General features: G+C 47.9%; 1 protein-coding gene across 3 annotated transcripts in view; it reads left to right on the top strand.

The window, feature by feature from the left end:
* CHD7 (chromodomain helicase DNA binding protein 7) overlaps window positions 1–16193 on the top strand; it is a 179054-nt gene that overhangs the window by 52474 nt on the left and 110387 nt on the right. For all 3 annotated transcript variants that reach the window (XM_027128031.1, XM_027128030.1, XM_027128029.1), the window contains exon 2: window positions 6388–8251. In XM_027128031.1, coding sequence (XP_026983832.1) covers window positions 6560–8251 — 1692 coding nt within the window. In that variant the 5' untranslated portion in view covers window positions 6388–6559. The remainder of the gene's footprint in view (window positions 1–6387; window positions 8252–16193) is intronic.

The following is a 16193-nucleotide window of genomic DNA, read 5'->3' as shown; positions in this document are numbered from 1 at the left end:
GGGTGGGTGGAGGGAGCTTAACTGCCATGGGGAATGCTGGCGGAAAGCACAGCATTGCTTTACACAACGAAAGATATATCTGTTCAACTAACACCAGCAAAATTGGAGGCTACCTAGTGATATAAATCGAAGCTAACTGTAAATGCATTTCTTATTTCCTTTTTTTGGTTTTATTTTTCATGTGGTGCTTGGGACTAACATAGACCTTCTGAAAGACTTCACATCCTTTTCTTCCAGTAAAAAGAATGAAAATAATGCACGAAGCCACTAAAAAAAGTAGTGGCCTCACTATTGCTGTGTAGATTTTTTTGTGTTAAAATTAAGCTTGCAAATACTTCATTAAAGAGCAATGGTAATATGGCAACTATAAGTGAAAAGGATTCTCAAATTATTCCTAAGTGTCTGAATTTTGTGTAGTTGAGAATCATTCCTAACATAATAAAAATTATTTATTAAGAAATAGAGGGCTTCCCAGGTGGTGCAGTGGTTGAGAGTCCGCCCGCCGATGCAGGGGACACAGGTTCGTGCCCTGGTCAGCGAGGATTCCACATGCCGCGGAGCAGCTGGGCCCGTGAGCCGTGGCCGCTGAGCATGCGCGTCCGGAGCCTGTCCTCCGCAACAGGAGAGGCCACAGCAGTGAGAGGCCCGCGTACCGCAAAAAAAAAAAAAAAGAAAAAAGAAAGGAATAGAGCCTTTTCAGCAACTTTGAAGCTGGGGATGTCCCGGCCGGCCGGGAGAAGGACGTCGAATCTCATTGTCCTCCCAGCCTTTCGACCCTCCCCCGAAGCCCCTCAATAAAATGGCTTGATTCCAAAAAAACAAAACAAAACGAAACAAAAAGAAAAAAGAAATAGAAATATATGCTGGGAGACATTACAGAAAGGAGAAATTTTATAGGTTGAAAGTATAGTTAATAACATGAAATATGATGTATGGAAAGAATACTATAAATTTCATCACAAGGGCTAGGTATGGACCTTTGAAAGAACACTAATCCCTGCGCAGGAGAAAAAATTTTTCATCAAAGAGAATTGCTACTATTTAATATGGTCTTCACCTAAGAACGTTACCTCTAGGAAGAAATCTGTAGCAGTGCTGTCCATAGAATTTTCTGCCCTGATGGAAGGGTTCCACCGGTGCACTGTCCACACGTGCACCACAGCCACCAGCTACACGGGTGTGCTGAGCACTTGAAATGCAACTTGTTCAACAGAGCAACCGAAGTTAAAATTTTATTTAGTTTTAATTTAAACAGCAACACGTGGCCAGAGGCTGCCGTGTGGGACAGCACAGCCACAGCCCCGACACATGAGCGAGGAAGAAAATGTAGCCTAGCCCGGGCTGGGGGGTGTCCGGGAGGGGCATCATTTGGTCCGTGCGGCAAACCTGGAACTGACTGGTGATGAACTGATGCTGGTAACTTGGAGGCGCTTCCCGCCTCTCTCTCTGGGTCGCTGTCCGTGGGGTCAATGCCTGGGCAGACGCCCCGCCCCCTTCGGGGGCTGCTAGGGGCCGTGTGTGGGGAGTACCATCCATAGGCCTCGTGATCGAGCTGGTAGGACTCTCAGGGTGAGGAGAAGCCCAGCCACGTGGAGCCGTTGCTCTTCTGTCCATTCCCCTCTCAGCCGTGGGTCCTTCCCCCTCGCGATGTGATTTGTAGCCGTGAGGGTCTAGAGGCATCTCCCGGGCTGCGCTGAGGGTGGGAGGTGTGCTTTCCCGCTGCTCCACACTCCCTTGGAAATGCTGGCACAGGCTCCACCCGGTCCCGAGAACCCTGATCAAGTAATGTCACAAACCTTAGGCTCTTGGGAGGTGGAGGAGAGACGAGTAAAGAGGACAATGCAGATCGAGCTACGGAACACTAAGGTGGTCTTAGCGTCTGCAGGGCAGCTCCCTTTTACTTGCCCCATGTGTTGGATACTTTTGAAAAAATGGACAGCACCTGGATGGCATTCTACTTCCACAACCGAATACAAAGTGGTTGAGCTGTAGGAAGTATTTTGCCCACGAAATGAAAGGTGTCCTGTGTTCACCCATCTCCTTTCTAGCTTTTCAGGTCACTGTGATACCAAATTAAAACTGGGCTACACAAATGCCGTCCTACTTTAAGCAGAGCACAGTAGTTAAGCATTGTTTATGTAACCTTTGGGGAGTCAGAACTTCGCTTCAGAATCTTCCTGTGTGTTTTGCATGACTGACTTCTTTCACCGTGGTTTGTTGTACACCCCCTGCTTCTGTCCGCAGTTTTCTGGGTGCTGTTTACTTTTGGGGGCTGCCTACTTTGCATCCTGCTTATTTCCCCAAATATTAACCAGTAGCCTCAATGTGGTGCTAACATGTGCTTGCTTCCTTAAAGTTATCGATAGTATAAGTAAAAATTTTCTTAAAAGGAAAGTCTCTTCTGTTTGGTGGTTTCAGCAATTGTTCTAGTGACTTACCTCTGAATAAATAGGACCCCGTGTAGGCCTTTCATAGGACCCCGTCTAGGCTTCACTGGTGAGTTGCCATTTCATCTATACATTTCTCTTTCGTCTCTGGGAGTTGTTCGTCGTTAAAATATTTTGTTGGAGATGTTTACTGCTCTCGTATATAAAAGGGTTTCTTCATCTGTACAACGAAGAGGGGCTTGGATTAGGAGGTCTCCAAAGTGTTGGCCGGCTCTAAATTTTCATCATTGGTTTCACAGTGAGTCTCCATGGTGTCCACGATGCTGTGAGCTGGGGTGTCTCATGGTGCCTCTCTTCACCCCTAAACACGCCCCCAAGCACCTTCTGAACTCAGAAGAGACTTGCCAGTAGGGTGCTGAGCAGAAGCATGTATTATGTCCTCGTTATAGGTGTCTATACTGTTTAGTATATAATATCACACACACAGCACTTGTCATCATGAATTACCAAGAAATATTTTGTAAAACGGTATCGTAACCTTTTATACCATAACCCATGAATCTTAATTTTTAATTAAAAGTTTCATCATTTACAGATGACTGTAACCTCCATGAGGAAAAAAGGGAACTTTGTTTTTGTTCACTGATATATCTCTGGCAGCTGTGATCAGTGCCTGGCTCATAGTAGAGGCTCAGTAAATATATTTTGAATACATAAATGCTATTTGAGATTTAACGTGATTTTCATTTAAAGCCAAATCAAATGTAAATACAACTTGAATATTTATTTCCCAAGTGATAATGATGAGAATTATTTGGTAACACTGATAACTTGCATTTCTGCCTCTTCTTTTTAATAATCTATACCTGTGCCGTCCAGTATAGTAGCCATTGCGCCCATGTGCACCTTCTTGACTTGAAATGTGGCCAGTTGGAATTGATATACTGTAAGTGTGAACTGCCGGGTTTCAAAGACTCAGTACCAAAAAATGTAAACTGTCTCATCTCTATCGATTACATGTTGAAGTAATATGTAATTACTTGCATATATTGGTTTTATTTAAATAAAACCAATAAATAAATTGGTTTTATTGGTTAAATAAAATTTAACCAATAAATTGGTTTTATTGGTTAAATAAAAATAATGAAAATTAATTTCACTCTCTTTGGGGCTACTTTTTAAACGTGACTACTAGAAAATTTTAGACAAATATGGCTTTGATTTGATGGCTCATTGGACAGTGCTGATTGAGACACAGAAAATGTAGATAGTGAATGTAGACAAGGGGGCAAACTCCAAAAAGGAATTTTAAATGAATATCTTTGATAGGAACAAAATTAAATGTTGCAGCTGTGACTTGGGAAAGTGGGCATTCAAATGGTCTTGATCAAATTAAAAAAGACAAAAATAAATTAATTAGATTAGCTCAGATCAGAAATATGAAATCCAGCTACCAGATGGATTCCTAGCATAGTCGCCAGCCAGAGTCTTGAGGTCAGAAAAGGGGCAGGAAGGCCGTGGTGGGTGCCCCAGCAGGCGTAAGTGGTGACCGGTGACACACTAAAGCCATAGTTTTTGGACTTCTCTGCCCGGACTTCACGTGACTGTGGTCGCAGCTGTGGTGTGTGACACGTTTGCTGTACCAGGTAATGCTGCCATTTTTCCTGCTGCTGGGAAATGGCCTCTTGGTGGAAGGAGCCGGGAACTGGAGACCCAAGTGTCGGGTAGGATTACTCGCAGTGAGTGCTCTGTTTTGCCCCTCCCCTGGGCCTGTAGTCAAGTTCTTTTTCCCTTTCTGCTCAGCCTTATAAAGTGAGTGCCAACTCCATGCTGCCCCTCCAGGCAGTGGACCGAGCCATCTCCTCCCCCGGGCTCCTTTCCCTCTGGAGCTGGCTGGGAACACATCCAGTCCGTAGCAGTTCCTCCCCGTGACACATGCTGGGCCCTGGAGGATGAAGCCACCATTATCCTGTAAAGGCCACCCAGGACAGGCAACTAGACGTTACCTTCCTTCAGCTAATTTGAAAGGTTATTTTGGTAAGTGGTTAGTCTGCACGGCTGGTTTTAAGTTCTCATCAAGTCCATTCCCGTATTTATTTCCTTGAAAGCTAGAAGGAGCCTTGAATAAATGAGGACTGACCGCGTAGGCTTTTTAGGAGTAAATTCAATTTATAAATATTTGTTTCATTTGGCACTGGAGATTTCGACTTCTCTTTGGTTTGGGTTTTAAAGCAGCATGTCTGTAAATAAAATGGCTTTCATGCTCACCTTACTTCCACCCGCCTGACCTCTGTTTCTGGAGAAAGTAGATCAGAAAATTCACGGCACTTAGCGGCAGAGTGAGGAGACCTTTGGCTTTGGCTGACAGCTGTCGCCTGAGTACTGCCGACCTGGAGACCCTCTCAGGTGTGCTGTCTGTGGTTCTGACAGCGAGCAGGAATGTTGTTTACATACATTTCCCGGAGGCAGAGTTCTCCCCTTAATGGGGGCGTGGGTTCTGGTGGGGCTGGCTGCCTCCACCCCACTCCTACCCCAGCCGTCCCCAGTCCCGCCCCAGCCGTCCCCAGTCCCGCCCCAGCCGTCCCCATTCCCGTGCTCCTGTGGACGTGTGTCAGTAGGATTTATGGCGGGGCCTGTTTGTAATATCCCTTTTGAAATTCTTCAACAAGATACTGTTTTTTTCAAGTTGGGTAGTATCACACAATGCTTCAAGTGCTTATGAAAGAGGAAAAAAAATGAGTTAAATTCCAGAGATGTTTAAGATTTTGGACATTTTTCCTATGTGAATTAGTTCTTTATTAGGTCGTTGATTTAATTAGCATTCAACAAAAACACTTTCCTGTCTTGATTGTGGAAACATTCTTTAAGTTGGTTATTTTCATCTGACACAGAAGCTGTTAGCAAGTGTTTGCATAAAGCGCAGAGCAGTAGTTAGTCTACACGGTGTGCTGTAAACAGGGGATGCCTACGGGCAGGCCTGCCCACCTTTCCGCCTACCTGCTCCGGTCTGCCTTGTCCCAGAAGAGGTCAAGGCGAGGGTGAGGGCTGCATGGACATTTTGAACTTCATTCTGTTAAAAGTTTCAGTTTTGACCAGTTTGGGGGAAGTGTTTCTGGCTCTGCTGATGAGAATGGTCATCGTCTAGAAACTGTCCATCCAGCTAGAGTTTGTCTGCGTGGTCGCATGGCTCCTGGTCCATCCCCAGAGCCCAGGGCCCTCGGGTGGATGAGGGACCCGTGATGGGACTTGCTCTGGCAGGGGGGAGGGGGGGCGGGCGTGTGTTGCTGGAGAACGAAAGCCTGGCGTGTTCCTGCCGTCAGACGGACGTAAGGAAATGATGAGTTACCGCTCCGCTCGCCAGCGTGCCTGCCAGCATCCTTGCCTCCGCCGCTTTCTCCTTCGACGCCTCTGTTTGCCGTTCTGTAGTTGGTTGTATGTGGGCCGTAAATATCCAATTTGTACGAAATGACTGATTTTGGTATTTGTATAATCCTCTAGTCAATTTAACTAAGTTGAGCTTTTCACAGCCCTCGGTGCTCTGGCTGCTCATCTGATTACACCGCTCAGGGGAATAAGGTTAAGGGCGGGCTGTTGGTAACCAGAGCATTTCCAGGGCTTTCGTGCAGCAGATGGGCTGCTTGGCGACATTCATACATCTGCTGGCCTGCTGTGGCAGCTGCTGCCGCTTCATGTTGTGTTCTTTTGTTCTGTTCCATCCAAGAATGGAACGTGAGGAAGTGGAGTGAATGGATTAATTTAAGGTTAAGGTTAGTGTTTTGCTTGCTTTCTAAGTAACCGATCATAATAATGCTTCTGGTAGAAGCTAATGAGTTTCTCTTAAAGTGAACTAGATTTATAAAATACAGCTCAGTGAGGGGGCTAGATCAGTATTGTCGATGGAGACCAAATTCACATGCGTACAATGCCGGCAGTTTTTATCATTTGTTCCTAATTCTTTGTTTTCTTCCTCCCTCTTCCCCACCTCCCGCTCCCCTTCTAGGACCTCTATCCAGATTTGCCTGACACTGCAGGGTCCAAGAGAATTAGAGAAATATGGAGTGACATGAAGAAGATTAGTCAAGGATTATAGGCTCTGAGGACAAACCCTCAGTGAAGTAAAGCACAGACAAGCTCCTGAGCGCTGGTCTGGAGGAGCCGTGTGTTGGGAGAAGATGGCGGATCCAGGAATGATGAGTCTTTTCGGCGAGGACGGGAATATTTTCAGCGAAGGCCTCGAAAGCCTGGGAGAATGTGGTTACCCTGAAAATCCCGTGAATCCCATGGGTCAACAGATGCCGATAGACCAAGGCTTTGCCTCCTTACAGCCGTCCCTCCACCATCCCTCCGCGAATCAGAATCAAACCAAGTTGACCCACTTCGATCACTATAATCAGTACGAGCAGCAAAAGATGCATCTGATGGACCAGCCGAACAGAATGATGAGCAATGCCCCTGGGAACGGACTGGCGTCTCCCCACTCGCAGTACCACACCCCGCCCGTCCCCCAGGTCCCCCACGGGGCTGGCGGCGGTGGTGGCGGCGGCGGCGGTGGCAGCGGCGGCGGCGGCGGCGGCCAGATGGGTGTCTACCCCGGCCTGCCGAACGAGCGGCACGGGGGGCAGTCTTTCGTGGACGGCGGCTCCATGTGGGCTCCCCGGGCCGTGCAGGTGCCGGACCAGATCCGAGCCCCCTACCAGCCGCCACCGCCACAGCCCCAGGCGGCCCCGTCGGGGCCCCCCGCGCAGGGTCACCCCCCGCACCTGCAGCAGCTGGGCGGCTACCTGGCGCGCGGGGACTTCTCCATGCAGCAGCACGGGCAGCCGCAGCCGAGGATGGGCCAGTTTCCCCCGGGCCAGGAGGGCCTCGGTCAGGGAAGCCCCTTCATCGCCGGCCCCGGCCACCTGTCACACGTGCCCCCGCAGAGCCCCGGGGTGGCGCCGAGCCTGCGCCACGCGGTGCAGCCCTTCCACCACCATCCCCCCGCCGCTCTCCACGGGGAGCCCGTAGCCCACAGCCCCCGGTTCTCCCCCAACGCTCCCCCGCAAGGGGCCGTGAGGCCGCAGACCCTCACCTTTAGTTCTCGGAGCCAGACCGTCCCCTCACCTACTATAAACAACTCAGGGCAGTATTCTCGCTATCCTTACAGTAACCTAAATCAGGGATTAGTTAACAATACAGGGATGAATCAGAATCTAGGCCTTACAAATAATACTCCAATGAACCAGTCCGTCCCAAGATACCCCAACGCTGTAGGATTCCCATCGAACAGTGGCCAAGGACTCATGCACCAGCAGCCTATCCACCCCAGCGGCTCCCTTAACCAAATGAACGCGCAAACTATGCACCCTTCGCAGCCTCAGGGAACTTACGCCTCTCCGCCTCCCATGTCGCCCATGAAAGCAATGAGTAACCCGGCGGGCACCCCTCCTCCGCAAGTCCGGCCCGGAAGTGCCGGGATCCCGATGGAAGTCGGCAGTTACCCAAATATGCCTCACCCGCAGCCGTCTCACCAGCCCCCTGGCGCCATGGGGATCGGACAGAGGAACATGGGCCCCAGGAACATGCAACCGTCCCGTCCGTTTATGGGCATGTCCCCGGCGCCGAGGGAGCTGGCCGGGCACCTGAGAGCCAACGGTTGTCCCGGCGTCGGCCTCACAGACCCGCAGGCGATCCAGGACCGGCTGCTCCCTGGCCAGCAGCACCCCGGGCAGCCGCCGGCCTTCCAGCAGTTGCCAAGCTGCCCTCCGCTGCAGCCCCATCCGGGCCTGCACCACCAGGCTTCGCCCCCGCCCTCGCACCACCAGCCTTGGGCACAGCTCCACCCCTCGCCCCAGAGCGCCCCGCAGAAAGTGCCTGTGCCGCAGGTAAGGGGGCGTGGCCCTGCCCGCCCTGCCACGTGGGGCGCAGGCGCGAGGAGCCTGACGCGCAGGGCTCCCTCTCAGCCTCGCCAGACGTTGCTTCGTCCCGAGGTCCTTGAGTTCTGCCGTGTAAGCTGCCCAGCATCTCACTTGTTTTCTGTTTCTCTCTCTCTCTCTCTCTCTCTTACTTTATTTATTTTTTTTACTCTCTCACTGTTGGCTTGTGTATTTATTCACGTTTTCAAAAAGTCGTGACTCCTCCCGTCCCAGGGGTTGTGCTGGAGCTGAGGGTGCGTAGAAAACTAAGCCTGGGTCCTGCCTGCAAGGAGCTCTGTTCTCACTGCCAGCAGTGAGACGGACATTGGATCTAAACTGTTTTTTCCTTCCCTTTATTCTCCTATGCTGTGCTCGCTCTCTCCCTCCCTCCCGCTCTCTCTTTCTCTCTCTCTGATTTAAAAACACACAGAAACTTGGTTTCCAGCAACGTTTTATATTTTTGTGATGGTCCCTCCCACCTCTTTTAGAAAATTATTATTTTTCCCTTGGGAAGCTACAAAGTATGTTCTTCTGTAATACTTATTGGACCAGTTGTTGAATGTTAGTGTTAAGTTGCACACTGTAGAAAATCACAGTAAATGATAGGCCACACAAAGCGGTCTCTGAGAGATCTGGATACCTAGTACTAAAAGCAGAAGTATTCCTTTTCGTATGCTGGGATTTTATCCGACAGAATTTATAAGCAGACAGATTTAGGTTTTAAGCTCTAGTACTCCCGTACACATCTTTCCATTATAAATGTTGGCGTTTGTGCTCTAGCTCTAGGAAAAATAATGTCTGTCTAGATTATTCAGAGTGCTATTCAGAAATATGCACTGATCTTCCACTACGATTGCAACCCTGTACGTGGATGGCACAGTGTGATCTTTAGAGCTGTAAGGCACAATGCTTGTTCCTAATGAACCTGTAATCAATTTGGGGAAACATGACCAATACGTGAAAGTATAAAGTATAGTAAAAGACCATGCAGGGTTATGTGACAGGTGTTCAGAGAGAGGCAGCACCTGGGGTACTTGGAATCTGGCTAGGACGTAGCCAGGGATGTGAACCGAGGATGGCATTTCAGGTTAGGGGATGGTTCCTTAGAGGGGGCACGGGACGATGAATTCGCTGCAGGGCAGGGCCAGGTGGTAGAGGTCTGATCTTCTGTTGTAAAGGATTTGGACTTCATTGGGGAGCCAGTGATATCAAACTAGACAGTGCGCGGGGATAGCCAGGGAACCAGAAGATGAACTGTGAGCCTGTGGTCCAGGCCTGTGAGGACAGTTTGGTCCGGGGACCAGGGATTGGGGAATGGGAACAGAAGGGAATGAAACTATGTGCAAGTAAAAGGGTCGGGTCAGGAAACAAAGCCCTCTGGGGCATCCCGGGTGGAGAGGCATTTAGATTGGAGATCAGAAGCTTCAGGCCTGGTGGGACTGGGGAAGTGGAGGCCAGGAAAGTCTCCTGGGGACCTCAGGACACAGGACTCGTTGGGGTTTCGGGAAGGCTGCCCTCACAGGTCCGGCAGACTTGGAGATTCTCAGGAGGAGCCCCGAGGTCAGCGGGGACCACGTGGGCCTCAGCCACCGGGCCTGCGCTGCCCGGGAGAGAGCCGCTTCCCTCCTGGGGAGCCTCATCTGCAGTGATGGGAGCGGGCTCCTGAGACTGTGGACAGCGTGGAGGGGGATGAGAAAGGGCGTCTTACCAGCTGCTGGGGCCTCGGCCCACCTGGATGGCTCCTAGGGCAGAAATGAACATGACTTAGTTTCCAGGGATTATTCTTTTCTTGCTCCTTGGGAGTTTCTTACTAAACATGGGATCTTTTCAGAGCAGTGGTCCTCAGACTTCTGCTGGTCCCAGCATCTTCTCTCCTCCCTGGAGGACAAGCACAGTTTGAAGGAGATCCCCTGTGACTATAATCCCATCCTTGGTTGGGAATCGTTGGTCTCCTCCAGCGTTTCTTAGTTTTAAGAGCACAGATTTCTCAACGGGTGTTTCAGAGGACGAGTGTGAGTAGGCGGACTCTGGGTCCTTGAGCGCTGGGGGACACCAAGTGTATTTCCCTTTTTCTCCAGCTCCATTTTCTCGAGCGTGCCATCGCAGGCACACTTGGAACGGTTTAAGGGGTGCAAACAAGTACACTTGAGGTATCTTTATAAGTTCAGTTGCATGTTTTAAACGTTTCTCACGGTATTTGCTTTCTTATTTCTGCTCACCTTTGCATCCGCTTCAGCTTTTGAAGCACTCAGTTCTGCACATCATACTAGGGAGGTATAAAGTCTTGAGAAGAGCACAGACTTTGAAATCAGCAAAGTGTTTGAAGTCCAGGTCTGCTGCTTACTAGCTTGGTGGCTTCAGGCAGCTTGACCTCTCTGAACCTCAGATTCGTCATCAGTACAACAGGAAAAATAGTACCCATCTCAAAAGGGGTTGAGATTAATTAGGGTAATATACTCACATCAAGTGAGTGTGATCTCTAGCCGGTGGTGCATACTTAAGTGTGAATTCTCCTCTAGGTTTTAGTTTCTGATCTCCTGCAATGCGAACCTTACTTTATAATTCATGTCATTTCAGATGTACTAAATACAATGTAAAATTACTTTTATTTTTAAGGAACAGGTTGCATATTATGAAATATAGCCTTAGTTGTGACACATGAAATTTGACTTGTGGAAATATTACCCGCCTTTTTGCCCGTGTTGCTGGGTGTGGTGAGGATAATGAGGTAGGTTCAAAATGCTGTTACAGAATCCTAAACGCCTCGCTCTCCCTGGGACTGACTCACGTGCTACTCTAGCAAATAATCTATTATTATTGTTTTGCTTTAGAACTACTAAAATTATTTTGCATTTCATGTATGACCGGATGGTGGTTTGAAACCATGCTGTGCAGCAGGGAAATCACCAGATTAAGTTGAAATATTGATGTAATTTGCTGAATTATCACATTCAGAGAGGCTTATTGACTCTTTTGGTTTTGGTTTTTTGTTTTTTTTTTTTTGCGGTACGTGGGCCTCTCACTGTTGTGGCCTCTCCCGTTGTGGAGCGCAGGCTCAGCGGCCATGGCTCATGGGCCCAGCCGCTCCGCGGCATGTGGGATCTTCCTGGACTGGGGCATGAACCCGTATCCCCTGCATCGGCAGGCAGACTCTCAACCACTGCGCCACCAGGGAAGCCCGCTTGTTGACTTTTTTATCTTGAGTTATTACTTTGAAAAAAAATAGAAGTTATGCTTTTTAGATGTTTCATGGGTAGCGAACAGATATTTTCTAAATTCTATCGCATGTTAAAGTATCTTTGAAGATAAGTTTAACTTTATATTAAAGAGTCAGCAAAGAAAAATATTAGAACCGAGGCCAGAGTTCATCAGGCCACATGTTCATTGTCTGGACACAGTCTTTAATGGAAGCTCCAGACGAGCCTGATGATTTGATAAAAATTTACAAGGAAGGAGAAAACCTAGCTTCTGTGTCAACAGCCGATTAGGATAGTGGTTCTCCTTTTCATTCTCAGACCTGTTTTTCTATCTATCTATCCATCCATCTATCATTAAATAATTTATTATATTTTAATTTTTTCTTCCAGTTTTACTGAGATATAGTCGACGTATAGTCCTGTATAAAGTGTATAAGGGCCACAGCATAATGATTTGATTTACCTACATCATGAAGTGGTTGTCACAGTAACCTTAGTGGACGCCCATCATCTAAGCACAAAAAGAAAGAAATAGAAAAAAACATTTCTTGTGATGAGAACTTTTAGGATCTCCTCTCTTAACAGCTTCTGTCTGTAACATACAGCAGTGTTCGTTATACTTACGATGCTGCATGCTCCACCCCTGGTACTTACTTATCTTACAACTGGAAGTCTGTACCTTTCGACCACCTTCCTCCAGTTCGCCCTCCGCCAGCCCCTGCCTCTGGTAATCACAGATCTCATCTCTTTTTCTGTGAATTTTTTGTTTGTATTTGAAGTATAATTGACCTACAACACTGTGTTAGTTCCTGTTACACAACACAGTGCTTCGATATTTCTATACCTTTTAAACTGGTCACCACAGTGAGTCTAGTTACGATATGTCACCATACAAAGATATTACATAATTGTGGACTCTATTCCCCACACTGTACATTTCACACCTGTGACTCATTTGTCTTGTAACTGAAAGTTTGTACCTCTTAACCTCCCTCACCTATTTCTCTTCCCCTCAACCCCCTCCCCTCCAGCAGACACCTGTTTGTTTTCTGTATCTGTGACCCTGTTTCTGTTTAGTTATGTTTGTTCACTTGTTTTGCTTTTCCAGGTCCCACATGTAAGTGGAGTCATACAGCGTTTGTCTTTCTCTGCATCTCAGACCCTTTTATGCTCCTAAAAATTACTGGTGACTCCAAAGATCCTTTGTTTATGTGGACTTTATGTGTTGGTATTTGTTGTCTTAGAAATTTAAACTGAGGACAGTTTGAAATATTTGTTACTCATTTTTAAAATCAGTAAAAATAATAAACCGTTATGCGTTAACATACATCACATTTTTAACTGAAAAGCAACTGTTTTCTAAGACAACATAACATTAACGGCGTTGTTTTACGTTTTCCGAAGTGTTGGATTCTAATAGCCACTTCTGCGTGCAGTCTGCAGGAGCCTCTGGCCAAGCCCGTGCACGCCTGGAGAGAAGGCGAGTGAGAGGCGGAGAACATCTCAGGGTCCTTATGAAAAACGGTCCTGACCTCGCAGGTCCCGCACCCTGAGAGCCACCGGTGTGGGGGCAGGAGCGTAGGTCTCAGAGCCTGCAGTTCCTGAGTCAGAGAATCAGCAGCTGATTTCTCACCCCACGACCTCGGGCAGGTTCCTTAACCTCAGGGCCCTGGCTGCATTCTCTCCAAAATGAGGGACGATACACCTCCCTGGTTAGAGCCATAGAGAGATTAGCAATGACGTCTCTCAGAATTTAACATGGTGTCAGACATGCGGTGGGCACTCACAAATGATCCGTTATCATCGGGCAGATGTTTACAGTTGCTTGTCGCAGAGTTTAGGAAATAATCTCAAGCACTTGTTCCAGTGTTAAGTACGGTCAGAGTTGTTGCACTTCCTTCCCTTGGCTTCTGGGAGCAGTTAGCAGACCTTGAGGCTTCACCTTCTGCTCCCTGGGAGAGAGGAAGGGCCGGTCGGGGCAGAGGTGGTGCAGGAAGCCCCTGGAAGGTGCAACACGGAGGTGAGCTCGCGTGCTTGGGGGCAGCGCCTGGTCCAGCGTGGGCGGGCGTGCCGGGGCAGGCGACAGCTCTGCTGAGCTGTGGAGCATCAGTTGAGTTGAGAGGAGGACGCACAAGGGTGGAGGAGGAGAGAGTTTAAGGCTTGGCAACCGTGAGGGTGAAGAGAGTGCGCCTGTGTCCCTGGCATGTGGGGCCGGGGCCTGGGGGACCCCTCTGCAGGACGCTCCTACCAGGCCCCGGGTCCACGGGTGCACTGGGAGGACGTGGCGGGAGCCGGCACCGTCCTCGGCAGCAGGAAGCGAGCAGAGAACGGAGCCAGGTGGACGCCAGCAAGGACCACCTGGAAGGAGAGCTCAGCACGTCGTTTTGTTTGTTTGAAGAGCTTGTATAAGGAAGACTGGTTACGTGGGTTGTCCTTCGAGGTTCCAAGGGAGTTTCTGAGTTTCTGAATAACTCATCCTGCTTTTAGGCCTACACAGGTGTAGGTAGTTTGACAGATTACGCTCACAGACGGGCAGATCCTGGTGGGATTTTTAGGATCTGCAATATTGTGTCCTTGGATTAAGTGTATGTTGGGTGTATTTATGTGTGCTCCCCTCATTAATTTGGTCCTGAAATACAGTCATGGTGAAGCAGGACAGAGCAGAAAGCATTTTCAAAGGACCACTAAGACTGAGGTGGTGGATAGTAATTTCTGTGTCCTAATTTTCCCCTGGAGATTAAAATAAAACAGATCCAGAAGAATCAGTGGTGCAGCTTCTCCAGTCCTCTGTCTTTCCGTGATGTGTTACGAATATCGTTAAAAAATAGCCTTTCTGGGAAACCTTTTCCCGGTAAATCTCAAGTAGAGAAATCTTCTCGGTTCACCCGGTAAATACAGAATTGCAGACACGAGCAGAGTAACTGCAACTACTAAATACATTTTTATGGAAAAAATAGGCACGCATCTTATGCCTCATTTATGCAAACTGTGCTCAGAAGTAGAGGAAAGGACCTTTTGAATCGTATCTCTCTGAATACTACTCCGGACAGACTTATACTTTCACACCCCTAAAGACGTCTGGTGGAGATGGGGAAACGGATCATCTCTGAAGAAAACCCAGTTTGGACCTAAGTGGCTCCCAGGGGCTGTGGTGAGTGTGCCCACGTTCAGGGACAGGCACCCATGGTTAGACCTGCTTGGAGCAGCTGCCCTGCAGCACTGTTAGGGGGAGCCTTGCTCTCCCACGTGCCGGCCTTCAGGACATCGTGGGTTAAGGCCGCCTGCCCCTCCCCGATTGCTCTCGACTTCCCTGGTCCATGAGGCGCTCCCAGAGCCTCCTGTTGTTCACGAAGACTGAAGATGTCTCTTCTGGCCACCTCTGTTCGTATATATTACCGCTCAGTGAGCACTGCCCGGCATTTCCCTCAAGCATAGCTGGTTTATCCAGAGGGCAGCGTTTCGGTGGGTTAAAATGGAAAACGCCAAGTGTAGACTTAGAGCAAAGAAAAGCAGTCTACTCCATCTGTCCTTTCACCCCACAGTCTGAAAGCATGAAATGAGCCGAATACTAAATGTTAGCCTTGCGTCTTAGTGGCTTTTATTTTGTAAAAGGGTATTGCTTCCTGTGACTGTCAAAAAATGTAGGTAATAAGAAGTTCGTCTTTAAATTTACTTTCAAAGCCTGCATGTTAACCATCTGCTAGGTGTCCCAAGTAGCCAGTGGGTTTTCTTAACTTTTAAGAAGCCACTTTTAGATACTGCTTTTTAATCTTGTAACTTGTTTGCCTTCATTCAGCTCCATTAAAGAAACATTTATCGAGTGCCTGTTATGTGCTGTGCACTGTGTTAAGGACAGAGATTGGCAGTGTGCTGGAAGCTGGGGAGGAGGTCAAGGCCTTCACTGAGATGGACAGGGAATTTTGTTATTTAGGTATGACCTGACCTTCATTTCTTTGTTTACCTACTATGTTGTAGACCAGTGCTGTCCAACTGAAATGTAATGGGAGCAGTGAATGCAAGGCACATGTGTTACTTTAAATTTTCTAGTAGCCACATTAAAAAAAAAAGAAACCACGCATTAGTATCGTATATTTAATTAACCAAATATATCCAGGATATTCCACCACATAATCAGAATAAAAAGACATTTTACACAGCTGTTTGAGATCCGGTGTGTACTTACAGGCAGAGCCCTTCTGCGTTTGTATCTGCATAAGGCAAGCCAGTAGCCCCATGTGGCTGGTGGCTGCCATATTGGACAGTGCAGAGCTACACTCTTTCCATAGCCGTTGCTTCTAATTCTTTTGGAAAACAAGTCAGAGTGTAAGCAAGACTAATGCACATATAAATAAATTTAAAATTGTTTAATGACAACAGTCAACCTCCAGCACAGGTGTTAGCACCCTCATTGTAAGGTTGGAAACTTAGTAACATTTTTTAATATATGAACAATACATGTATTGTTGGAGGTGTGTGTGTGTGTGTGTGTGTGTGTGTGTAGTATCAGTATCAGTTCCTGAAAAGATAGATTATCAAAGTGAAATTTCATTTGTTTAGATTTCAAAGAAGGCTATCTATTTTCTTGTGGGGAAAAAAATAACATTTTTCTCAGAAAGGTGGATTACAGCCATTTAGTTTCAAGTGGTTTTTGGATCCTTTTAGTAGTTATTCACACACACACACACACACACACACACACACACACACACACACAC

This window comes from Aethalodelphis obliquidens, unplaced genomic scaffold (assembly GCF_003676395.1).
Source record: "Aethalodelphis obliquidens isolate GAN/ISIS:26980383/991018 unplaced genomic scaffold, ASM367639v1 scaffold33, whole genome shotgun sequence".
Classification (NCBI taxonomy): Eukaryota; Metazoa; Chordata; class Mammalia; order Artiodactyla; family Delphinidae; genus Aethalodelphis; species Aethalodelphis obliquidens.
The sequence above is the reverse complement of the archived record's forward strand: the minus strand, read 5'-3'. Positions and strand labels throughout refer to the sequence as shown.